Source organism: Nannobrachium achirus, assembly GCF_963921795.1.
Source record: "Nannobrachium achirus genome assembly, chromosome: 21".
Lineage (NCBI taxonomy): Eukaryota > Metazoa > Chordata > Actinopteri > Myctophiformes > Myctophidae > Nannobrachium > Nannobrachium achirus.
Window position 1 is genome coordinate 50,921,258 of NC_137828.1, and position 26,762 is coordinate 50,948,019.

Consider the following 26,762-nt stretch of genomic DNA (forward strand, 5'->3'; position numbering starts at 1 on the left):
TCCATGTTCTTCCTGCCCTCCGAGCCGTGTCCAGGAAAAGGAAAAGAACCACACAGGAAACACAAACATACGAGTAACAATGATTCTTACACCCGAAAGCACATTCCTGAAAGACAATACAGTGGGGTTTGTTTTTAAAGTGTTGTCTCTTTAATGATTATACAGATACACTACAGCTGACAAGCACTAATACACTTTGCCAATGGTTAAATTGGGCACAGAGTGGAGAAAAAAGTAAAGTAGGCTAATGGGTTATTCCGTTCATATGTGCCAGGATTGTACCAGACTTAGAGACCTACTTGATGCAAGTGCACAAATATGCTTTTAATTTGCACTCTGCCTCTTTCCAAAGATAGAGATGGGTTATTATGGGGTGTCGTACAAGTACAGAACATCAAATAAAAAGGCTGGGCGGTATAAAACATGTGCCTTCAGACAACCGCCACCATACACACACTTGAATTGACAATGGTTGGCGAAATGGCATCTCCTGTCAAGGTCAAATTCAAATTATTCAATTCGATTTGAGGATAGAAGGTGCTAGTGGGACCCCAAAAAAAGGTTTTAAAATAGGAAATTTCATGGTGTATCACCTTTAAAATCTTCTCACGGGATGGTATAACATGGGATCCCCCTTGTAATACCAAATTCATTGAGCGATGAAAGGTTTAAGAGTGTCTCATGGATTTCTACGTCTTTTTTGCAGACATTCCTGTTCAGTCTTGCCTTTGTCACTGTGCCTGAAACAGGGACAAGAGTCATATCACCCAAATGCAGGCGAGACAGCAGTTTTCATCACGCTGTCAGTTGGGTATGTTTTTCTGTGTACAGTACTTGCGGTGTACAGTATGTGGTATTCTCATCTATACAAAACCGGAATGTTGTGGATGACCTAATGCTAGTAGCATTAAATCTGAAGATTCATAAACAGACTGGTTCCATGTACAGTATGTAAAGCATTCCAATGTCAACACTATGCAATAAAGACTGACACATCTCCCACATTGTAAAAAGATTTGTAACAAAGGATGTCAAACTACTCTTCCGAGGAAAATGGACTTGGAATATTTGTCCCTATGCAATAAAGTCTGATGCATCGTATGCATGTCTGTACATGATAGTTTTTTTTACATTCACAATTGTCCCATTTCTAAAAAGATTCACATTTTGTAACAAAAGAACAGTCAGACTACTCTTCCAAGGAAAACCGACTTGGGATATTTGTCCCTGAGGGTTGGCCACTGCACGAAGAAGTAGTCCGAGACGGGGTAGAGGATCTTTCCGGAGAGCGAGAGCGTCTCGACTCGACACACGCTCTCGACGTAGACGATCGGGACCTTCTTCAGTCCCAGAATGCCGAGCAGGAGCCCCGCCACGCACAGAGGGACGCAGGTTCCAGGGCCATTGCACAGCACCTGAAACAACATTCAACAAGACACAGAGGAGACAGAGAAGAATTCAATTCAATTCAATTCAAAGAACTTTATTTTCCTTTCGGAACTTTGTTTGTGCAGTGGTTAAAAAGACAACATACATTCATGGTACATAAAAACAGAAATGTTGCTACAATAAAACACTGTTTAAAAAACTAGTTCTTTAAAGCATAATATAAAAAATATATGTAAGAGCAATGTATAAATAAGTAAATAAATAAATAAAATAAAGTGAAGTGAATGAAGAAGGAGGGAGCTGAGAACGCATTATTACTTTAACCATTATTTTATGCTTTAACTATTAAAAAATAGCAGATAGACAAGCTCACAGCGTGTGCCACGCTGCAAGCTTGTAGATCTGCTATTTTTGAAAAATCGTGTTTCTTTTTGTTTGTTTTTAATCTTTGATATATTAGATATATATATATATTTTTTTTACTCAAACTCAAATATTTGCTTCTGGGGGGGGGGGGGGGGGTCCACGGCCAAATACATATCATTTTGGGGGTCCTTGACATGAAAAGGTTTGAGGACCACTGACATAGAAACATAGGTTTTTCAGAAACCCTTTAGGATTTAGGAGACATTTATAGAATCGGGTCGATATACAAGCGCCACGCTGCAAGCTTGTAGATCTGCTATTTTTCAATAGCTAAAGTATACAATTATTCCAGGGCTTTTAAACAAGACACAGGGAGACAGAGAAGGAGGAGGGATGAGACTGTATGTCTCAACATACGACAGAACCCCAGGCATTTCACAAGGCCCTTGTAAAAGAAAAGCGACAAATCAGCAAGTTTGGCCTCTGCTCGATCACTCTGAATAAAGGAATGTGCTGAACTCTGCTGGCCTGTGTGTATACGGTCTGAATGCTGGGAGGGGGGAGGTGGGAGAAGAAATACTGACATGTCTTTACTTTTTACTTGAGTATAAGTACTAGTAAGATGCCTTTGGGCGACATGCGGTTGCGCCAATTCTTGGCCATCTGGCCATTGATGAATATCGGACCAGTTACCCATATATGGAGACCCCTGGTACCCATATATGGAGATCCATTTACTGTATATGGAGATATGCTGTGAGATCCCAAACATGCTTACTCAGTTATTCGTTATGTGAAAGTCCTATGATGTCTATGACATCTGACATCATACCCTTTAATGCCCATACATGGAGATTCCTGTCTGTAGAACCAGCCAGTGCAGCCACACAGATATGGGCTGTCTTGGCCATATATGGATTCTGTTAGTGTGGTATGTGGCCGATGTGGCCTCCATATATGGGCATTCCCATATGAAGTCCTGTTAGATATGGGCTTAATATTGATGACATCCATATATGGGCATAAAAGGATGACCTGTGATGTCACAGTGATGTGTCAGGGGAACCACAGTGTCAGGCGTTATGGACAGAGATACATACGGACAAGCTGTGACCGTTCACATACGAAACTGCGACCTACGGTCGCAATCAATACTGCAATGTAGAAAATGCTCTGTTACAAATAAAAGTCTGGAAATTCAAAATGTACTTGAGGAAAAATTACAAAGCAGTATCGAAATGTACTTAAAAAGTATCAAAAGTAGAAAGTACTCGTTGTATTTCAAAGTGTATAAAAAAATATATGGCTGTAGTGTGTTTTGTCACAATAATAATCATAATCTACAAAGTAACTAGTAACTAAAATTTTTATATAATTCTAGTGGAGTATAAGTACAATATTTTCCTCTGAAACGCTCTCTCTCTCCATGGAGAGAGAGAGAGTAACAGGAATAAAAAAAGAAAAGAGGAAAAAAAAGAGAAGAAAAATAGGTGATTCAGAGCGTGGGGGCACGAGAGGTAAAGCCAGCGAGACTGAACGGAAGGGAAAAGAAAGGGAGGGGGAAAAGAGAAAGAGCGAAGAGAAAGCTCTTTAGATGAAAAACTGCCTTCGGGGCAAAAGGGAGAGAGAGTGAGGGAGTGAAGTTTTAGGGGTTGGGGAGTTTTACGGGAAGGCAGACAGGGAGACGATGCTGGGACTGCAGGGCCCACAGGTCTGGAGAACTCATCAAAACCCCCTTCAGTACAGACAGACGTAGCGTTCTGGGCACGCGCTAGCTTCGCTATATCCTCTCTGCACGCTGCGTGCTGCTCTGGAAGTTACATTGCTAAAAGCCCTTATAGCCTTGGAATGGAAAAGTGACACCGCCCCTGTACTTCTTGCATGCAAATGAGAAGCACATTTCATAGCTCAATGATGTGAAGGAAAAATAACGAAGCCAGCCCATAGGAGAACATATCATATATTAGCAAGGCAAACCGAGTGAGCACTGTGCCAGTGGTGGTGAAAGGTGAAATCTCCCCCAAAACCCACACCACCCATGAATGCATCTTTAAAGGAAACAAATGCACTTGGGGGTGCAACCCCTGACCACAACATCATCCCTTATAGGCTATATAAATAGTAGGAATTGAAATGTAGCACATCCAAAACTAAAATCAATTGAGGACAAAGTATGTGTTTTGGCTATGAGCCTTCATCAGAGCAGACTCATAGCCTTTTTTATTGGCGTGTGCCAAACTGCCAATAGTGGAAATCTAAGTAGGCCAATTTGTCCTCCATTGATTTAAAGTTTTGGATGCGTTACCTTTTGGGGATTTTTCTTTCAGTTCCTACTTTTTATATTGTCACGACCTGGCCATGACAAAGAGGAGGAAGGCACACGGTTGTCTTAAAAGTGTATCTAAAGATACGTTTATTAACAATAAATAAATCAACTGAAAGTGCAACAATGATCATATGGGATGTGTCTATCAGTGGAATCAGTAGTGTCAGTGAGTGGATGTGTGGTATGTGTAGTGCAGGGTGTTGAATGGTGCAAACCAAGGAATAACTAAAGTGCTGCTGCCATGGAGAGAGAGAAAGACTGAGTGCCACACCCAGCCTTTATAGTGCACCCGGAACACTGGCCAGGTGCTCCCAATACACCTGATTGGCACCTCACACATCTCTCCAGTAGGACCTGTGGGGAGACAGTTAAGCATAGGCCCACAGAACCACACAGGCCCAATATATGGGGCCGTGACACCCTCCCCCTTCAAAGAGAGGTTCCTTAAGGGACCGAGGAACATAACAGTTGATCGAAAATATATTATATCACATATAACTTAATACACATTTGTGTAACTTAATAATGAAAAACCAGAACATTACTTTGAAATAATACTACAAAGACTAAAGTTGGGTTGGCAGTCGTTCTCCAACAGAAACAACATAAGTTTGTGCAGCCTTACCCACCAATTTAAATGCAAAATGCAGCCAAATACAAATACACTAAATAGAACAAAATTTGCTTGCTGATGTTGCTGATGTTAAATACTTTTAAAGTGGCAGTGTTTGGCTGAGGGTTCAGGTATGCCCTGTCAGCTCTAGCCCTAATGCATCCCCAGCATCAACTCTTATTTTGAGCTCCACCTCTCAGAGATGGAAGGCCAGCCGAGACTCCTCGAGTCCCCCTCAGCTTACAGTATGACCTACGGCTCCGTGCTCAACCATGGGACGAGAGAGCGTCCCCTCCCTCCCCACGGTTGCTGTGGGTTAGGGCGGACGTGGTCAGCCTCCACCTCCTCACCTAAAACCACAGACACACTCCCCGTGGTCTGATGGTTCATCACCTGCCGTAACCAGTTCTGACACCAATCTCCCACCAGGCAACTGTTGAAATTGAGAGAAATTGAGAGATTAGACCTTTTAACAATCAGCAAGAAAATGCTTTGGTCAAATTCATGATTTAATTATTTAAAGGATGGGAATCTGCACAAACTCACCATACAGACCAAAATTAACCAAACCGATGTAACCAGACAATTTACCAAGAAAACTAAAACTAAATATAATGACAAGACCCTAAATTAATTTCAGTCCCAATATTACCCTAGTAGCCAATCTAGCAGCCAATAAGTGAACCAAAACAATCATATCATAAGTTTGAAAATAAACACCTAAATACCCTTCACTCCAACCAATCCCATCTGCTCCCAGCACACCAGGCCCACCCCCCAGCAATTAAGATTACCGGTATTCTTGAAGCATTTAAGAGGAGAGGAACAGGGACAAAGGTAGGAACGAGACAGTCAGGCAATATGTGAAAAGAGACCAAACACTGGTCAATTAGTCCAACATAAGACACTCTCTCAAAACATGTTCTGATCCAGATAAACTACAAAGTCAAATCCTTCAGTACATTTTACCAGCTAGGCCAACCTGAATAAAACCCAGAGTGGCGGCTCCTCCCAGCTCACCGGGAGTGTGCACCAAGCCCCACATCAATATATCCAGCGTTGCCCGAACCTAACCCCCCTCTCCAACCGACCCATATGTCAGAAGGACAAGAGGCAGCGAACACTGTCCCCCAGCCATTCCGGCTTGGCAAGACAAATCGCAAACTTTGACAGGATCAAACCAAATCTACACCTCCCAGCCACCTGCAGCCTGGCAGATACAACACTGCCTCCCAGCTGCACCGGCCTGGTGAAGACAACTCCTGCCATTACAATACTGATCTACAGTTCCCATACATGGAACTCACAAAACTTAGACTTACAGTACTGACACAATTCTGGACCAAACAATACAGACAGAGAAAACTATGATGACAAAACTATGTGGACAAGTGACCTTTAAATTACTATTAACCAAACAAACAAAAAAAAAGTGCTCTCTCTCCAACCTTGAAAAGCCAGGACAGGTGCTACAGGTGTGCCTACAGGTGCAGTGATCCCCCCTACCTCAGCTGCATTAACATAACTAAACTAACTCACTCAACCCTGGTCTTCGGTGGTCCTCCTGAGTGAGCCTCCCGCGAAGCCTCCCAGTGACCCCACCCTATCCCAGCTTGTGTGGAACAGAATCTAAAAAGATAAATTAACGAAAACAACAAAATACAGCCAGTACCACAGGGGGAAAGGCTGTTAAACCTATGTGGGATCACCACCCCTCAGACAAGACACACCTGTCACTCCCATCCTGACTTTGCTGTAATACCAATTACTTGACAGCAGCACAAACCAAAATATCAAATACTGTATTACTAAACCGAGCTAACAAATACAACCAAAAACACTTCAACTACCGTGTACCTCCTCCTAACACCGTGACAAACCTGCGGTCTACAGGCTTCAACAAAAACAGTACGTTTACTTTACCTGCTCAACAACGTCACAGCCAAACCGAGTTCTAATTCTTCCCAAACAGCACAAGTCAAGTTTAGGACGGACAAGTAGACGAGCCCCCATTTGTCACGACCTGGCTCTTAGGCCATGACAAAGAGGAGGAAGGCACACGGTTGTCTTAAAAGTGTATCTAAAGATACGTTTATTAACAATAAATAAATCAACTGAAAGTGCAACAATGATCATATGGGATGTGTCTATCAGTGGAATCAGTAGTGTCAGTGAGTGGATGTGTGGTATGTGTAGTGCAGGGTGTTGAATGGTGCAAACCAAGGAATAACTAAAGTGCTGCTGCCATGGAGAGAGAGAAAGACTGAGTGCCACACCCAGCCTTTATAGTGCACCCGGAACACTGGCCAGGTGCTCCCAATACACCTGATTGGCACCTCACACATCTCTCCAGTAGGACCTGTGGGGAGACAGTTAAGCATAGGCCCACAGAACCACACAGGCCCAATATATGGGGCCGTGACAATATGTGTACTGGATTTTGGATCTAGCACTCAACTGAGAAAACGTATTTAATCATCCCTTATATACCTTTATCGACTGTGATATGACCTTGGCCTAATAACTTTGGGCCGAGCCTCGGGCTGGCCCAATAGGCCCCAGTTAGGGCCGGGTCTTAATTTTCAGGTCGATTGAGAACTCTTTACTCTTTGTGGTGGGCTAAACACGGGGTACTTGGATGGTTATGCTGTAATCTATTGATGCAATAGAGCCCTGTGTTGAAGGTCCAGTCAGACCCTGACACAACAACAGGCTACAGAAGCAGTCTCAACAACACCACAGCTCTGGAGGCAACCAGTCTATACAGTCCAAATGAAGGGGTGATAGATAGCGGTGGTTAAAGTGTTTAAAAGATGTCACATATTCCTGCTGGTCCTGTTACTGGCAACAAGGCTGCTGTCTGTCAACCACCAGAGAAGTGCTGAGACCAGCAGCCCATTTCTGGTGCAGTAGTGATGGAGCCAGGGGAAGGGATATTTCACTTTCAAAAACACGTTTGGTCATTTTATCGTCTAATCAGGCTTTTGGAAACTAACATCCCAGACAGTTTTTAAGTTGCTTGATTCAATAGTTAGATATTTGATATTGATACAAACCCATTGTAACTTCAAACTCCATTTTAACCACGATAGATTCATCAAAAACACCCGTTCTTAGTACTGTTGACTCATGTTTTTTTTTTTTCAATTACTTTTTTCATTTATTTAATAATGTATTTTTATTGTATTGTATTGTATTTTTTTCATTTTCCAAAATAATTATTATTTGTACTTTACTTGTACTTACTTGAGTGTAGGTATTTGTACTTGTACTTGACTACCGTACTTCTACTCCACTACAGTACATCTCAGATCCAAATATTGTACTTTTACCACTACATTTATTTGAAAACTTCAGTTATTTTTATTACAGAAGATACATAAAACACTTTAGCCCTATTTTATACCTAGGCTATTTGAAAATACATGAGATCTACAAGCTCACAACGCAGCGCATCGTGATGCGCTGTGAGCTTGTAGATCTGCTATTTTCACGTTACTTTTGGTACTTAAAGTAAATGTTGATGCCAACATTTTCATACTTTTACTCAAGTAAATTCTGAATTCCTGACTTTTACTTGCAACAGAGTATTTCTATATTGCAGTATTGACAGCGGTCTTCGCGTTCGTACTGGTTCAAATTCATCTGCATGTAATACAAAGTATAAGCCTTCAAAAGTAGAATAAATCACTAGCACAAGTATGATTGAGTTTAGAACATCCTGCAAGTACTTGTGGACAGTGTAAGAATCGTTGTCAAATTAGATATATGATCCCATATCAGAGCACATTATTGTTTTAAATAATACATGTTACAGAACTACTGCAGCAGTGGATTCTGTAAAGATTAGAAAATATTCAGCAATGGTGTCTTCATACCTGCAAGCCATAAACGGAAGAGGATGGATTCAAAAATAATCAGTGTTATTTTTAAACATTTGGGCGTTCTCTATCAAGTGTGTATAATTCTACAATGTATTATAATATATTTATAGCAATTCTCTTTCCTCCCCCTGGAGAAGTGTGCTGTTTGTTTGTGCTGGTATTATAGTGACGCTCTTCCAACTGCTGTAAGAGTGATCTTTGTCTAATCTGGGGTTTTCTGTGGTGCTGCGCTCACAAACCTGGCTCCAACATTCCTGGCATGCCTTTCCTGGCACTGGCAGCCTGGCTACAGTTCTAGCACATCAACGATAGACCACCAACAAGCCCCCCGCCCTGCGTGCGTGCACTCACACTCACACACACACACACACACACACACACACACACACACACACACACACACACTTTTTGTGTTATCTTTTTAGCAAATGCCTGACTGTGCCTTGTGCCGTTTACATTTCTGACTAACAGATGATTCAATCAAAAACATTATCTTGCCCTTATCCGACATGATAAGCACTACACATATTTTTCATTTCTTTGAGGAACGGTGTAAAGTGTAACGTTTTTATTTGCCTACTGTTATATTTTATAATCTCCCAATAGTTTTACACTGAAACCATTTTGTACAAAGTACAGAGAGGAATGAGTAGGAAATACAATACTGCTTAGGCTATTTTATTCCATTGTACAGCATATTATTTGTGGCACGTATTCGTAGTGTTGATTTTGAGTAAAACTTAATTTAGTTTTTAGTCATATTTTAGTCATCTGCAGTTTTAGTCTAGGCCTTGATGGTGTCGTAATGGCAGATTTTACATTGGTTGCATGCTGAAAATAGCCAATCGAAAAAAATTCTGTCGATTAAAAAGTTAATCGACAGACATTTTTCGTCATAGCCTTCTGACGTGGCACGGCAGCACTGTGTGCTCAGAAGGACATGATTAGCAGCTGTGTGACATCAGATAACAGGTATGCTACACACACCTGTCTGTCTGTTGGAAGACTGTAATTTATCAACACACACAGACTGGCTGGATGACACATCTGACAACACAGGCGCTGCACAGTCGTGGATACAACCTAAAAAAAGTGTCTTCTCTTTTCCCCCCCCAGGCACCCAAGTGTTGCTTTTTATTGATTTATTAAGCTTTCATGTTCCACGTTTTCACATGGAATTGACATTAAAACATATATACATACAGTGCATACTGTACATACAGCCACACAGGTATGAAGTATTCAATTCTAATAATATTGTAGCCATTTTCATATTGAACAGTCCTAATTTTCTACAGCAAGGAACTCAATAACAAGAGATTCCCGCAATCGAATAGATGAAGGTTCATGCCCATAATTATACAACTAATAATACTTTGCCATACTTCTAATACCTCTTTGTCAAGATTAAAAGTGGATGGCAGCTACTGATAAATGCAAATGGTGAAATGGCAAGCAAGTACGTACTGTATATTACATACTTACATACTCAAGGAAGGAAGCTGAATAAAGCCTGTACCTGTGCACAATATGTGTCAATAAATATAACCTTGAACCTTGATGGATGTGTGCAATAGGACAGTAGAACTAGTGATGCTGTTGCTTGGTAGCAGCAGCAGCAATAGAAGCCACCTGACCTTGTTGCTTCCGGGGATGTTGCAAGCTATAACTCACCGGTCCGTGTCCGTATCACTTAACACTCAGAGATAAACAGCAGGTTGTACTGAATTCAGGGAAACGATTGTTATGGTTATGGTTTAAACAATGGTCAAGGTGGAGGCTTTTATAATCACAAGGTCTGCATCCGTAGATATAACAGATACGGGGCGTGGGGACACATTATGATGATGACTACACTCTGTCATCAGCTCAGTGAGGTCTATTGAGCAACAGAGGGTGACTGTGTGTCTGTCTGTCACTCACTTTCTGTCCCTCCCCGACTCGTCGCAGGCAGACAAACACGATTGTAATTTTCCTACTGACTAAACAGCAGGTGTTGAACAAAACATTTTAATTAACATGCATGTCGAGGCTTGGGTGAGAAAAGCAGTACCGTCTGGTCATTTATGAGAGCGGCAGTGGCTCAGGAGGTAGAGCGGCCGCTTGGGAACCGGAAGGTTCCCAGTTCGATCCCAGGCTCCCCCAGAGATAGTATCGAAGTATCCTTGAGCAAGACTTATTGCTTCCGATGAGCAGGTTGGTGCCTTGTACGGTTTCCTCTGCCATCCGTGTGTGAATGTGTGTGTCAATGGGTGAACGTAATCACAATCATTGTAAAGCGCCTTGGATAAAGGCACTATACATAAGTGCACCTTTTACCATTTTAACAATACCATAGGATCCATAGCAATGGGCTCTCAAAGCTTTTTTAAGGTTCTCATGAGGACAACGTCTTGAATTACAGTAGTTTATTGTTTCATCGCAGTCGGTCTCAACCACGCGAGTACAGTGTGACAGAGCTCAGGGAGGGCAGGGAGGAGGCTCTTGGAAGGCTATTTCAGCGTTCACATTAATCTCCAGACGAGTATCAATTCATCAAGACGGCCTTGTTTTACGAGCTGACCGGGTTGGCGGGTTCGCAACTTCATCATTTAGCCTCCCCTTCAGACAGAGAGAACTGCACGCACGAGGCTGGGTGGTTCATCGTGATAGATTTGCGGGCCAGTGTTTTTTTTTTGCAAAGCTGCCTGACGCAAACGTCTGCAAATGTGACGGCTTTCTGGTGTTATTGTTTTTGACGGCTGGAGACCGGTGTGGCGATCTGACAAATGTAGGCTACTGTGGTGGTGAGTCGCTGGGGGCCTGTCCCGCAAACAGATGATGTATATGACAACTAAAAAGGTTCATGTATCTACCTCCCACATCTGTTCACATTCTCTCATAGTTGCGTAATTGATGTGAACACAAAAGTACGACTCAAAACTACAGCCTTTTCGGGAGCCTCTCGACTCAAACGGACAAAGTCAGAGTACCTGAGCAATTAGGAACCAGGAATGCAACATTTTGCCTGTATGCCATCTTAACATTTTTTGTTCATTCCCGTATAGTCTGATTACGGTTGCTGTCAGTAACTTTCAAACGTGACATGATACGAGAGGGCGATACGAGAGGGAGAGGAGATCATATTCATGGTTGGAATCTGGGCTCCCAGGGAGTGAAAAAGGCTTTTCCATTGTGCGGCTCACTGACTGCTTAATAAGGTTAAGGTAAAACAGATGGTGGATAGGTCTTGAAGCCTGCGGTGGAACAAATAAGAGTGAAGCACAGCTTTATAGAGAGCTAAAAACTCACACACAGAACTGTCCAGGGCTGGACAACAGACCTTTTATTTAGTCTATATGCCGTTTGCGTTTTAAGTCATGAGATCCAGATGGCTGTATGGACATAGGTGTCGGATTAGCTTCATCCTGAGCCACATCAAACTTGCCCATCTCTCTTTTTTATGAGTCTTCTGTTTCCTGTATATTTACCCTAACCTGCAGGAATGCACGGCAGGGTAATGTTGTAATCAGTCCTGTCTGTTTGTGTGTGTTCATTTCAGTGTTGTTTTTCACAGCAAATTTTGATTTAGTTTTAGTCATTATTTAGTCAACCTGAAAAGTTTTTGTTTTAGTCTAGTTTTAGTCGACTGAATATCATAAGATTTTAGGCGACTAAATCTATAGTTGATTTAGTAAACTAAAATGTATTTTGGCAGGCCTTGATGACATCGTAATGACTGATTTTACACTTGGTTGCGTGCTGAAAATAACCAATCTACAAGTAGATCTGCTATTTTCAGCACACAACACCGGAGAGCAACCAAACATAAAATGACTCTTCTCCACCAGTCCCTCCCCAACATTTTAGTCTAGTTTTTATTTTGTTGACGAAATTGTCAATATATTTAGTCTTGGTTTTAGTCATCACAGCTTCGTTTTTATTTAGTTTTTATTTAGTTTTCGTCAGTGAAAAAAACCCAGTCGACAAACATTTTTTGTCATAGTTTTAGTCGACAAGTCATTTGTAAGCAAGACAGGGGCAAGACAGGGGCACCCCTGTAAATAACCTTTTCGTCCACAGCACCCCTGAATTACGTTGTTACTTTACAGTAAAATATGTAAATCTTTCCCCCCAAGATACAGTATGTCACGTGGAAAACGTGAGAGATCTACACGCTCACAAAGCTTGTAGATCTGATATATTTGGTGAAGAAACTTGTCGACTGAAAAAAGATTGCATCAAATACATTACAACTCAGGTCCGTTTCACTAAGTCTAGACTAGATGGTTTTAAGTGGTTGAACTGAAGTGATGTTGTGTCCTGGTACAGTAGCTCAGTGGGTAGAGCTCTCGCATTTGTCATGGGTACGATCCCGTGCAGCGCCAACTCAGTGTATGAGTAGCACCACTTGGGTGCGGCAAATCGTGCAGCAAGTACTGGGAGCTGACGGTAGGTGTGGTGCTCCACCTCAGCAATTCATCTCTCTAGGGCATTGTAACGGGGAGAGAATCGTAATGCGTGTTACCGGCTGATGCCGACAAGAAGCCACTCCTGACCTACTTGATGTTGATCAATTCCAAATAGTATTAAAGTATTATGCGGCACCCTAGGGTGTTGTTTTAAGGCTTCGCTTAAAAGGGAGAGCCACCCATTTTCAATATTGAACAATGTCTAGGATTGATTTGGGGGTTTGTATTGCAAAGTACATGATGACGTCATCAAGGTGTACTTTACAATACAAACCCAAAAAATCAATCCTCCAGTTCTAGGCAACACGGGTTGTGTTGCAACACATGACATACTGTAGTTCAATGTTGGAAATGGGTGATTCTTCATTTTAACTAATGCCACATTAGCTCAAATATGTCCAAACACAGACCCTTCTTCAGGCTGTAAAGCACAACAAGCAGATCATATGTTCTGGTCCTGTCCTAAACTTGAATATTACCCTCAGATGTTTCAAACAGACATTAATCCCAATCCTGTCTGTGTTCTCTTTGGATTTACATTTGCCTCCACTTTGCCCACTGGAAAACGTCATAATATTTGCAAACAGAAAAGGGGTTTTACTCATCTACTCAGTAGATAGGCCCTGGCCTGCCTTTTACAGTATTCTACTGTATATACTGTGAAAGCCCAGGGCCCTTCCTTAGTCTTTTTTAAGCTATTTATAGAGTGATTCAATAAACCAACACTCATCCGTTGGCTTAAGATGAGTTGCTGGGGCTGAACTAGAGTAAAAGAGAAAAGACAGCAGCTAAAAAACTGTGAATGCATTTTCTATAATCATTCATATCTGCAGAGGAAGCTTTTCCCCCCACATATATCATGAATGGCATCTATGGGAAAAAAAATCTGAATTAAGTTATGAATGAAGGATCACAGACAAACATTATCATTATTTTTGGTATGTCACTGTAGGCAAGAAAAAAAAACAACTAGACTCAAAATGCAATACATGGCGGGTTGAAAGTAGTTAAGAGCTAGCCTAGTGCAGCTAAACTCTCTATCCATTGCTAACACAAGGGAAATATACACAGTTTGTCGTGTGATATGTCTGGCTAATGGGAGCACACACTGGACGCGGGCGGCTGCACAGCGTCGCGTCACGGTATCGACGCACGTGAAGTGCCGCGCAGTAACCCCAACTGGATGCGGCACGCTGCCACACAGCACATCCATTTCCCCCGGTGGGGAGAACCATGGGAGAACATGTTCACCGCGCGGCAACGCTGGAAAAATAGAACAGCGGCGTATCGGCGTGGCAGGCGAGGTGGCAGACCCGCGACTGCGCGCGTCTGACACCGCCGGTGTGGTTTACTTAATTGAAAATAATGGGGCCGTATTTTTTGCCGCGCCGCTACGCTCCGCCTCCGCGTCCAGTGTGTGTTCCCCTTATGCCAGGCTAGTTAAGAGCAGTAGGGTCTATATTAGCCTGGCATAGCCAGCCTAAATACTTATGCAGCTAACTAACCTCAGTATATATCCCCTCCTTGTTTTAACATGGGTGGATGGTATAGCTGAGCTAGGCTAGGTCTATGTCTCAGATCACAATACAATAATAGAAATTTCACGGCTAATCTACCAACCACCATTCTATTTCGGACGGCAAAGTGTTAATGGTCCATTAGGTTGGGAGGATGTCTTTCCCAGGTGTTTCGCCCAGGCGAACAGGGTTTTGAAGTTTAGGTTTAGGCATTATTTCTGTGAGGTTAGGGTTAAGGTTAGGCATAGTGTTTGTGAGGTTTGGGATAGGTTTAGGCATATACAGTAGTTTTAGTTTAGCGTCTTCATTTTAAGTTAAAGGGTTAGGGTTTAAGCGCAATCAAGGCGAAACGGCACGGAAAGAGGGAGTCCCCCAGTAGGTTACTGGGTTGAGGCTAATTATATTAAAAATATTTCAGAGGATTTCATCATCGTCGCCAAGATTGTGCTGACAAGACACATCTGGTTATGGTGGCGCTGTTAGTGTGTCTGTTAGTGTTTATGCATGAATGACAAAGAGTGTGATCTCACAAATGTCCTTTTATGGCTAACACACACACACACACACACGCTTGAGAACCTCCTAAAACTACACCCCTAGTTCCCTCCTCTCCCCTCTTCCTGACCCCCACCCCCAACATGTCCAAGACTTGACTCCAAAAGTTGGATTTAAACCACCTCCTCATCCCCTTTCCCCACCCACAGATCCCACCCCTCTCTCTGACACGGCTGCCCTAATAAGAGAGATGGGAGAAGAGATGTTCAAGTTTGGTCAAAACAAATAAACGCATGTGCCCCTGCCCCGCTGCCCTCAAATATGTGTGCAGAAATGATGCTGCCCCCACCCCCCTCAAAACCCCCATCAGTGACGGAGCAGTGGCGATGAGGGAGCGAGGGGGAGAGAGCGAGAGAGGAGGACAGAAAGAGAGATGATAAGAGCCTTGGGGAGTGAGTTAATGGTCAGTGGTGGAAAAAGTACTTACATTAAAGTACTTACTTAAAGTTATACTATGTAACTTTTTTTATAGAACAAATCTTAAAGTTGTCCTAACTATTAAATCGCTAAAGTTTTAGAACACCCACTCCGTTAATTTCAGCTTCTAAAGCCTTCTCTTTATACAGTATGTTTTCTATGAGCCGTGAGGGGGGGGGGGGATTTCACGGCAAAATTACGTCATCTGCATCATCTGTATACGTTGTGTATACGTTGGCCAATCACATCGCGGATCATACACACATGATACACTACCGGCCAATCACAGCATGTCTGGCCGTCTCTTCAGGAAGTAGCCACCCTCAGCTACAGTGTTTACGATGGTGAAGGATTCTTGCCTCTTACTCCCCAAATCCTGGCCAGAAAATTACGTTCTACCCCTCTACGGATTCGTATCGGTCGCGGTGGTTTGCGGCGGTGGTTTGCGGCCCCGCTCCGGTGGTCCACGGCGACAACGGGCGAAAAACGTCCGAAAAAAGCAATACCGCTACTGACCACTAGTTTAGCAACTTACACAGTATAGCTTTAAGTAAAAGTATCAATACTGCAATGTAGAAAAGATAAATGAAAAAACACAAAGAGCGGGTGTTTGTGATGAATCTATCATGGTTAAAATGAAGTTTGAAGTTAAGTTAGGGCTTGTCTGATTAAATGAATATTAAATAAATCTAAACACTGAATCAAGCAACTTAAAAACTGTCCAGGGTGTTCCCAACAGCCTGAGTAGACGAGGAAATTACCAAAAGTTTTATTGAAAGTGGAATATACAGCACATAAGTAAATATACTTAGTTACTTGGAAAGAGAGATGATAGAGCCATGGGGAGGGAGTTAGGGGTCAGCAGGAGAAGGGAGGCCTTCGGCTGACCCTAAATCAACATTGGTTAAGTAGACAAGAAACTAGCCAGCAGTGGCCGCCTGTGCAAACGTAATCGGACATTCCACAGATAAAAGGGACGGACGGTAGTAAATGAGAGCCGAAAGAGAAAAACAGTGAGCTAATGGCTTCCAGATATGACGTTATTTCTGCTGGCAAATTAGCACCTCGCAGACTGCACTAGACTAGAGAGTCTCAATGAAAACTAAATAGGATTATGACCTACTACTACTGATAGTGAGACAGCAGTGATGAGTGACCCCTTTCCTCCAAAACAGTGTTGATTTCATCGACTAAAACTAGGACGAAGATTTTTCGATTCTTCTTTCACTGACAAAAACTGCTACGATGACCAAAACTAAGACTAAATATGTTGACAATTTAGTCAACAAATAAGAAATAGATGAAAATATTTGGGAGGGACTAGTGGAGAAGACATTTTATGTTTGGTTGCGCTCAGGTGTTGTGCTTTGAAAATAGCAGATCTACAAGCTCACAAGTTGTGAGCTTGTAGATCTGCTATTTTCAGCATTTAACCAAGTGTAAAATCAGACATTATGACGCCACGAAGGCCCGCCAAAATACATTTGTGTAACTGTACATTTAGTCGATTAAAACTAGACTACTTTTCAGATGACCAAAATATGACTTAAAGTACATTTTATTCAAAAGACTATGACTATGGCTAAATCAAAATTTGCTCTCAAAATCAAGTCCCAAACTAGAAGCAGTGCTCTTCCGAGCACGTCCGAGCGCAGGTCTCCACCAGGCCAGGCGTCCTGGTGGTGCTATAATAAGCCAATGTAAAAAGGGTGGCATGTGTTCTTCACCAATCTTAGACCTTTCATGGCGCCACCATGAGGCTGATTTGAAAATGTTGTAGTGTAAATCCAAAAATGTGTTTTACATAAGTCGGCCTCCTGATGGCGCTATAAAAGGCTGATGTAAAAAATGCAGGGAAAAGGTTTTACCTTGGCCTCTAAGGAGTGCGCATACAAAGTTTGACACTAATCGGTGGAGTTATAGGTGAAAACATGAATCGGCCTGTTATAGCGCCACCATGAGGCTGATTTGATTGAAGTGGCATTTATTCCTCTGCCTATTGGGAATGTGCATGCACAATTTCACCAAAATCGCACACTGCGTTCAGGATTTCAGGCATTTTATTCAAAACTGACCAATCCTGCAAACTTTGAAAGCCAGTTTTAGCCAATCAGGATGGAATATGGAAAATCTGACACATCCATGTTGATCACATGACTGTAGAGATACTGTCTACTGATTTACGTGATTTTTGGACAAAATCTGTAGGAGTACTGGCAAAAGTTAGTTTTGCAAAAGTCGGCCTCCTGGTGGCGCTAGAACAGGCCCATGTGAAATATTTGGGGCAGAGGTTCTGAATTGGTATCGAGGGAGTGTGTGTGCACAGTTTGGCAGCGACCGGGCCAACGGCGCCGGAGATTAGCTGGTAACGGACAAACGGACGGACGGACGCACGGACGGACGGACGGACGGACGGACGGAGGGGAAAACATACTCTCCCTCAGCCTTCGGCTGGTGGAGACAATAACGAGAATGAGGAGATTACATCCTGTATTCTGACACTAGCTAATAAGACTAGCGTTTAGACGGAGATGCCGCTGATCTAGAAGGCCGCCCCGGAGTTGCCTGTTAGTCGCACAGCACTCCGCCCCAATAAATACACCCCACTTTTCCCTCGTCCCTCCCTCCCTCCCTCATTTCTTCTCCTCTCAGCTCTCCGAGAGTGGGAGAGAGAAACCTGATGCTACATACATCTCCCTTCCTGCCCCCACCCCCCTCTTTCAGTCTGTCTCTCTCTCTCTCGGCTGGAAGAACCAGTCAGCTCCTGCCACATCCTGTGAACAAGCCCCCTTCTCCCCCTGCCTCCACCACCATCCACCATTACACAACCCAGGCCAAAGGGGAGACAGCGGGAGAGGAGGAGAGGAGAGGAAAGGGCCAGTGAAGGGGAGAGGAGGGGGGAGAGACGGGAGACTCAGGGGGCCCGATTTACTCATTCCTGCAGAGAACCGTCTCTCTCTCTCTCTCTCTCTCTGGAAAGTCAGATGGAAAAAGAAATGGTGGCCATGCTACAGCAGAACGCCTAAGCTAATAATTCGGCAGAATTTCCCTGCTACAATCTGATCCAGACACAGAACTCTATAATGACACACTTCAGTCATAGTAGATGACATGCTCTCAAATTAAATCCCTCGTCACCCACTGCCTTCTCCTTTTAATAAGTCTCACTATCTTTAGAAAGCTTTAGTTTATATGTCATTTATGTTCCTGTACTTGTGTGAAGTACACGTCTGTACTTGGTTAAACGGACAATAAAGTTGAGTGGAACTTTATCTTCTCATGTTTCTCCTTTGTGAAAAGAAGCTTCCAAAAAGCCATTTGAGCTTATACCTGACTGAAACATCACCTTTTTAATGCACGATAATAAAATGTGTTCTTTTCATGGAAAGTGTCACGCCTGTTTGCACATGCATCCTCTGTGAAAAGAGTAATGCTCAACATACTGTAAGCCAATGTGCTGTAGGTTTAACTTTGCCCTCGTGAACCGAGCCAAGATATTCTACTTTCATTCAGCAGTAACACACCAGCACTCTGAACAGAACCAGAACGTCTGTGAGCACTTGCATATCGTCACTGTCGGGCAGAAACCTTGTACTGTACAGCACATTGTGTGTTTGTAGATCGGCTATTTTCACTAGTTTTGTGCAATAGTCTTATATGATGAGGCAGGGCTTTAATTGTCGGAAAGAACATGCAAATTTGAAACTTGGAGATACAAGGTTTTTTGCCGGACAGTGACGATATGCTTGAACACATGTATGCAAGCATGCACACACACACACACACACGCACGCACGCACGCACGCACGCACGCACGCACGCACACACACACACACGCACGCACGCTCGCTCAGGGACTCATGCACGCACACGCCAACTAATTACAAATTGCAGAAAGATGTTCGAGGGTAATTGGTCAGCAGCCTGGGGCTGCCTTGGCGTTGGAATTCTTCACAATGGTTTCATATGGGTGGAAAGACGTGCACGGAACAGTTCACAAGGATATTCTCCATTTCAGTTCCCGTCCCGATCCCTTTTTGCATGAGATAATAACTAACGTTTTCCATCAGGGTAGCTGCCCAAAACTATGACAGTACGATCAAAAGCAGGTACTTTAACTTTACCACGGTTACAGAAGTATTCTGTTTTAACAGCGAGATGGATGTAACAGTTTATACCACGCCAACATCTCGACATCGTCGTTTCCAAAAGGAATGCTATTATTTGTAGACCACTTTGTGACATCTGCTGCTGGGGGATGGGTGTTGAGATCAACCTCTGCTCAATCTGGCAAGCCATCGTCAAGAAAAGGGACCGCCCACTTGTCCCTTTTCTTTGCGTAGCCATCATTGACTCTTGTCTCGAGAGAATGACCTCTGCTTAACACAAGGATTCACAAACTTTGCCATGCCAAGGAAGGACCCCCCCCCCCCAAAATATAATAATAATAATGATTAAATAAAAAATAAAATCCTCCTTCTTTGGAAAATGAATAGAAAATAAATATGAAGTGTGTGAAAATACTCGAACTTCAAATGAAAAATATCAAAAGTAGCAGATCTACAAGCTTGACACGAGCTTGTAGATCTGCTACTTTTGATGCTTCTGTGTGACGCTGTAGTGTGATCAAGTAGGGCATTCGTTTACGAAAATAAGGTTTATACCCGACAGTGACAATATACATATATACATATACCGGTATATACATTATATTATATTTTGAAAACCTGTCACTGGGAGCAAAACAGCCTGGAATATAAAAATCACACCCGTGTGAAGTGGAGCTGTGTGTGTGTGTGTGTGTGTGTGTGTGTGTGTGTGTGTGTGTGTGTGTGTGTGTGTGTGTGTGTGTGTGTGGATCATGTGTACCGATTTTTGTGACATTTGAAGAAAATATGTAGGAAAAGGAGCAAAAAGTGTGTTTTGGAGAAAATTCAAGATGGCGGAAAATCTATCATGGCGCAAATGGGCGTGGCCTATATGGGGAGATGCGTCATGACCCAAGGAATCCAGGGAAAAAATATTTTTAATTTTCCGACCTACGGTTCAAGAGTTACAGGCCAAAACGTAAAGTGGGGTGTTATGGCGCCACCATGCGGCCAAATGACACAATTATTTTTTATTTAATCCTTGAAATCATTATGAACCTCCTCTCCAAGTCTTGAAACTCTAGCCCCTATGGTTTGCGAGAGACAAATAATTGAATGTGAGTTTTTGCGATTCCCATTATAAGTCAATGGGGAAAATTAATTCACTAATAAATTAATATCAATTAAACTATAGAACCTTTCTCTTAGAAAAGTAATAGCCCACGATTCCCGAGTAAGCCGGTCGATTTGACATATGGCGCGAGTGTGTGGTGGCAAAACTGTGGGACTAGTGGCGTGCCGAAGTTTAGGAAGTTCAGGCTACATACAGACACACAGACAGACCCACACGGCCACGTATAGGGAGCCTGTGCTTCACACAGCTCCAAAAACATGTGAAACCCATAAATCAGAAAGAGGAACGAGGGTTTGCTACTAACAGCACTGGAAGACATTTCACACTGGCAGGCAGCTGGCCGAGACGTTCTTTACAATGTGAGAAAATTGTCAAGTACAGTGGGTTTATGGGAGACATAACAAAGAATCAATTAGCGCAGCGGAGACTGACAATGGTGAAGTATCACCTGCAAGACAACACTAAACAAATTTTGCGATGCACCATATTATTCACACAGCATCCATAAGAGAGCACAATGGCACCCATATGAATATATGGGCAACTGCAGTTTGTCTCCTCAAAGTGGGTGCCTTGACACAAGTCCAGGGGTGCTAGTTGCACTGTACTTGGTACAAAAAATAATTGTCTCAAGTTTTCTTCCGGACATATCTTATTTGACATAAATGTAAGGTACTTTAACGTAAAAATGTCATTCAGGGGTGCCGTGGATGAAAACATTATTGACAGGGGTGACCTGAGCCAAAAAAATGTTTGAGAACCACTGCCCTAAACATCAGAATACTGAACTTGTGACCTGGAGGTTGCCAGTATAAAACCATCAAGTTCCCCTTGAACAAGTTTACTGTTGAGCTAAGCACTAGTGTCCCAAAGCACACTGCTCATTAAGTCAACAGAAGACTATGGTGGGAGGGTGTTGATTACACATGGGGGTGTTAATGCTAAGCATGTGAAAACTTGGAACAGCGGAATGCATGCTCAGTGTTTTTTTAAACGTTAAAAATGTTGTTTGTTGTTTTTATACATGCAATGATTGGATGAGAGAAAAACCTGAAAAGAAGACAAGAATGCCAAAAAGCATACCAAAGCAGTGCAGACGTCATCCGTAAGAATGATTGTACACAATTAACAAAACACTACTTTTTATTTTGTTATATACGTTAAGTATTCTGTCCGCCAGGACGCATTCTTAGCATGAAGCTGAATGTGGATCTACTACTCTGTAAGGAACGGTATTTTAGTTTGAAAATGGCTACTGAGTGTACTTAAAAAGCCTGGTGTGCACGCTGCAGATTGCAGATCTATATTAGTTCACAATACACTGTGCCAAGACACTTTATGGGCTTGCAGATCGTCTATTTGTGGGGCACGACAACAGCACGCAACCAAGTATAAAGTAAGTAAGCATTGCAGAGTCATGAGGTCCATAGCGCAGGAGCGTATCTCCTGTTTCTGTAGCGTGAGGCAGCTTCATGTACAACTACACCCCTTGCACATGACGCTAGTATGTCACAGGGACTTAGCCCCAATCCAACCCTTGAGGCTGAGTGCCAAGCAGGGAGGCACTGGGTCCCATTTTTCTGAGTCTTTGGTATGACCCGGCCGGGGATCGAACCCAGACCTCCCAGTCTCAGGGCGGACACTCTAACCACAAGGCCACTGAGCTGGTAAGTAAGTATAAATCACCCTTAAGACTACATACCATGTCAGGTCTATAAGACTACATACCATGTCAGGTCTATAAGACTACATACCATGTCAGGTCTATAAGACTACATACCATGTCAGGTCTACAAGACTACATACCATGTCAGGTCTACAAGACTACATACCATGGCAGGTCTATAAGACTACATACCATGGCAGGTCTATAAGACTACATACCATGTCAGGTCTATAAGACTACATACCATGTCAGGTCTATAAGACTACATACCATGTCAGGTCTATAAGACTACATACCATGTCAGGTCTATAAGACTACATACCATGTCAGGTCTATAAGACTACATACCATGTCAGGTCTATAAGACTACATACCATGTCAGGTCGAAGCCTGAAGACCAGAGGGAGGGAGTAGAGGAGGGCGTTCAGAGTGCTGGCCACCGAGGAAGTCCACGACTGACGAACCTCACGACTCCGCGGGATCCGGTGGATGGTATACTAGAAGGAGAGAGAAACACATGATAATAAGGGATCGTAGACATCTGAAACACAATTAATCAACTAGGGCTAAATCACTGACATTGACATGACATTTACATGTCTTGGCCTATTCACAAATGAATAGGCTAAAGGGGAGTAAACACCGGCTGCGGACGGCGCGCCTCAAAATAGCCGCCCCCATTATTATTTTCAATGAACATACACACACCGGCGGTGTCAGATGCTTTGTTTTGTGTGTAAATGAGCAATAGCTCAAATGCTGCAAAATATGCAGAAACAAGGGGAAAACATGAAGACATTGCCAACAAATATGAACCATCTTGCATCCAATTCCAATTTCACAACTAACTACACCTGAGATCTGAATAAGAAGGATGATAGCGCCATCTGCTGGGTAATGTTAGGCTTTTTTTTACCATCATGTCAAATGATACATTCTCTCTCTCATGCATTTACTTCTGTAGACCCCTTATCATACAACGTAACACTGTTAAGAACCAGTATGCGCATGCAGGTCGGCACCAAATGAACCCCACTGCTCATAAGTTACTGGACCATAAAATAACTGGTCAATGCACTCACATGTAAAAAATGCATTCCATCCAACTTTCAGATGTTGTTTTTCTCCCAGTGTGGAGGAAGAATGCTTAGGATCGATCTCTCATTCTTGTAATACGTACGGTAATACTTTCTGGTTTCTGGTGATTGTAAACAATAACAGCGATTCAAAACTGTCCAGTCTTCAAACTCTACCTCCATTCGCCGTAATCAGAATGGAGGGAGCACTGCTCATGATCACTGCACAGAGCTTCTATTGCTCGCCCAGCTGCAGTCCATCAAGCCTAATGTATGCGCCGTCTCACGCAGAGAACGGCCGAGAATAGCAGACCTCCAAGCTCACAACGGTCGCATCCGCGATGCAATGTGACACTAGCCAACACACAAGAGGAGGTTAAATGAACTGAAACCAGCACACCCCAAACACAAAGGGATTGGAGATCTGTTGGGAATTGATTACATGAAACAGTCACCTGTACATTCAGTCTCAATGTTTGTAAACAAATAATTGGTCTATTGCAGGGGTCTTCAACAGACCAAGTACATAGTGAAAGGTCAAATTTACTAAGTATCGACGATTTAAGTGGTCTGAAAAAACACATTAACATGAATCCTACATAGACCGATGACAGTGCTGTCAAACAAGTCGATAAAAATCTTCAACACAATTTTATACAATATGTAGTGGGGATCCCTGCTTTATCTCCCTCTCAGCAAAGGGGTCTTTGGCCTGAAAACGTTGAAGACCCCTGGTCTATTGAGTCAGAGTCTACCTTCGACTCTGAGTCTGCGTGATCTTTTGAGCTCTCAAAGCTGCAGATCTTGTCCTCGCTCATCTTGTCGGTGTCTGTGATGACGTAGTGACGAGGGCTGTAGGACGGCGACAGACTCTCCATCAGGCGAAGGATCTCAGTGGTGTGACCCCCTGTAAAGAATACACCACAACACTGTTGTTACATTTGGTTTTTTGTTACAGGATATCAACATAATTATGTTCCTCATTCTCTGCCATGGTGATTCTCTGATCTCTTTTCTGAAACAAAATGATTAATCAGGGGTTGACACTAAGGTCTCAGAGGCACTTGCCCATCGGGCAAGTACAGGTCATGTTCTACTTGCCCGAAGGTAATGCCCACTTTCCCGAAAAGTAAATCGTCCATTATAAAATGATAGGCACAATTTTAATTACCGCTCAATTTAACACTTATTTCTTTACTTTCTGGCGCTGTGCGATAAAATGTCATACCTCAATACCTCCAAATACCAAATACTATGATTGAATATGTCTATGGTTTCACACTTGTTATTTTATATTTTTGAATGTAGCAACAGTAAAAACAGCACATTAGGTAAATAGTGCTCTTATTTTACATTCCACAGACCAGAAGACAGCGCACTGGCCACGTTCAGGTGTTTAGACAGATATCTCGTGTTGTGTTTAGAGACATTTGTGTCCCCTCTCAAATGAGCACTTGCCCTGTCGGGCAACCTGAAAGCAAACTTCACCTGCCCTGATGTTTTATTTACCTGCCGGGGGCAGGTGGGCAAGCCTTAGTGTCAATGCCTGGATTAATGTTGCAGCTACTATATTCTCGGGACAGACTGTTGGCTCACAGTGACACACACACTTTTCGAATACTTCAGACGCGCCAACTACAGGGGGTACGGTGGCGCAGTGGTTAGCGCTTCGTCTCACAGCTAGAAGGTCCTGGGTTCGATTCCCGCCGGGGGACGCTGTGGGTTCTGGGGGCGTGTTTCTCCCTCCGCATCATCAGCGCCCACACCCTAGGTGGGGTCGGCGATAGGGCCTTTCTGTGTGGAGTTTGCATGTTCTCCCCGTGTCTCCTAGGGTTGATACTCTCACAAAAATATGCAGTAATCCTGGTCTCAATAATGCCTCCCCCTGGCCAGCCGGGGCGCCTGATGGAGGGGAAAGGAACTGGTTGGAATAACGTGTTCCTTCCACGTGCTACGTCCATCCCGGGGAAATCCCCCCTGTCAGGTGAAAAGAAACAACTTGGACTACTCATGCATTGAAGGAAGCATGAGGTCAGTCCGTTGTCTCCCCAGGCGCGGCAGAGGGAGAGCAGAGCCAAGGATTACATAGGCAATTGGCACTGGGTGAAAATGGGTTGCAAAATCGTGGGATAAAAATTATAAGAAAAAGAAAAAGAAGCGCCAACTGCAGTGGATCATGTCCACCTCCCCCACTTCTGTTTTGTCTTTGCAGTCACGTAAACCTGTCCTATTGCGATTGCAAATTAAATTTGCATTATCTAGCTTGCTGCTTAACTGAAATTAAAACAAAAAATATATAAAGACATCTTTAAATATATATATTCGTGAATAAATGCTAAACAGGTGGTATTGTTCATATTTCTATTTTTCGTTTTCTACTCCTTTATAGGATGTTTTAGCATGGTACAGTATTGCATATTTGTCTGATGTTGTCAAATAAATATACAGCATGTGAGACTCTCTTGCCTCAGGGCGACATGTGACTTCGCCCTTTTCTGGCCAGTGATGTATATCAGACCAGTTACCCATATATGGAGATCCATGTAGTACATCCCTTTTATGCTCATACATGGAGATCCCTGTCTGAACCAGCCGCATAGTTATGGGCTGTCTTCCTCCATATATGGGAAATTGGGCATTCCCATATGAAGTCCTGTTATATGGGCTTAATATCGATGACATCAGGGATCTCCATATATGGGCATAAAAGGGATTTTGTTAGAATGGTTCCCATGACATCACAACATACAATATATTTTATGCCCATACATGGAGATCCCTATCTGAACCAGCCACACAGATATGGGCCATGTCTTGGCCATCTGGCCAGTGATATATATCAATGACATCAGGGATCTCATATATGGGCATACAAGGGATTCTGGGGAATACCCATATTTGGACTTTTTACTTTTACATACTGTGATATCACCTGTGATGTCACAGTGGTGAGTCACTGTCAAAGGGAACCAACCCATAGACTGTAAAAATGTGTACACACACGGCTACACGGACGCGGACAAGCTGTGACATTTCGCATGCATGGTAAACAATAAATAGAAATACCACACAACAAATAACAAAGCTAAGATAGTTAGCATTCTGTACATGAGCACTGTGACAGTCAGAACTCAGAGAGAGTGTTTACTTTACCTGACCCAGCAACCACCAGCACACACACGGGACCTTTAGCTCCGGGTTTACAGACAGTTTTAACAACAATCAGCAACCTCACCAGTAACAATAACAACAATAACAACCCTGTACATGCAATACCTA

The 26,762-nt window shown here is 43.0% G+C and overlaps 1 protein-coding gene across 1 annotated transcript; it reads right to left on the reverse strand.

The window, feature by feature from the left end:
* Positions 1-222: 222 nt before the first annotated feature.
* On the reverse strand, positions 223-26,762 carry LOC308307256 (UDP-N-acetylglucosamine transferase subunit ALG14-like). The gene is made up of 4 exons (XM_080752430.1): positions 26,637-26,762; positions 24,239-24,390; positions 22,782-22,904; positions 223-1,415 (listed from the first exon to the last, which is right to left on the reverse strand). Exons 2-4 carry the CDS (start codon positions 24,359-24,361, stop codon positions 1,185-1,187), a joined length of 477 nt encoding a protein of 158 aa, XP_080608556.1. The 5' UTR covers positions 24,362-24,390; positions 26,637-26,762; the 3' UTR covers positions 223-1,184.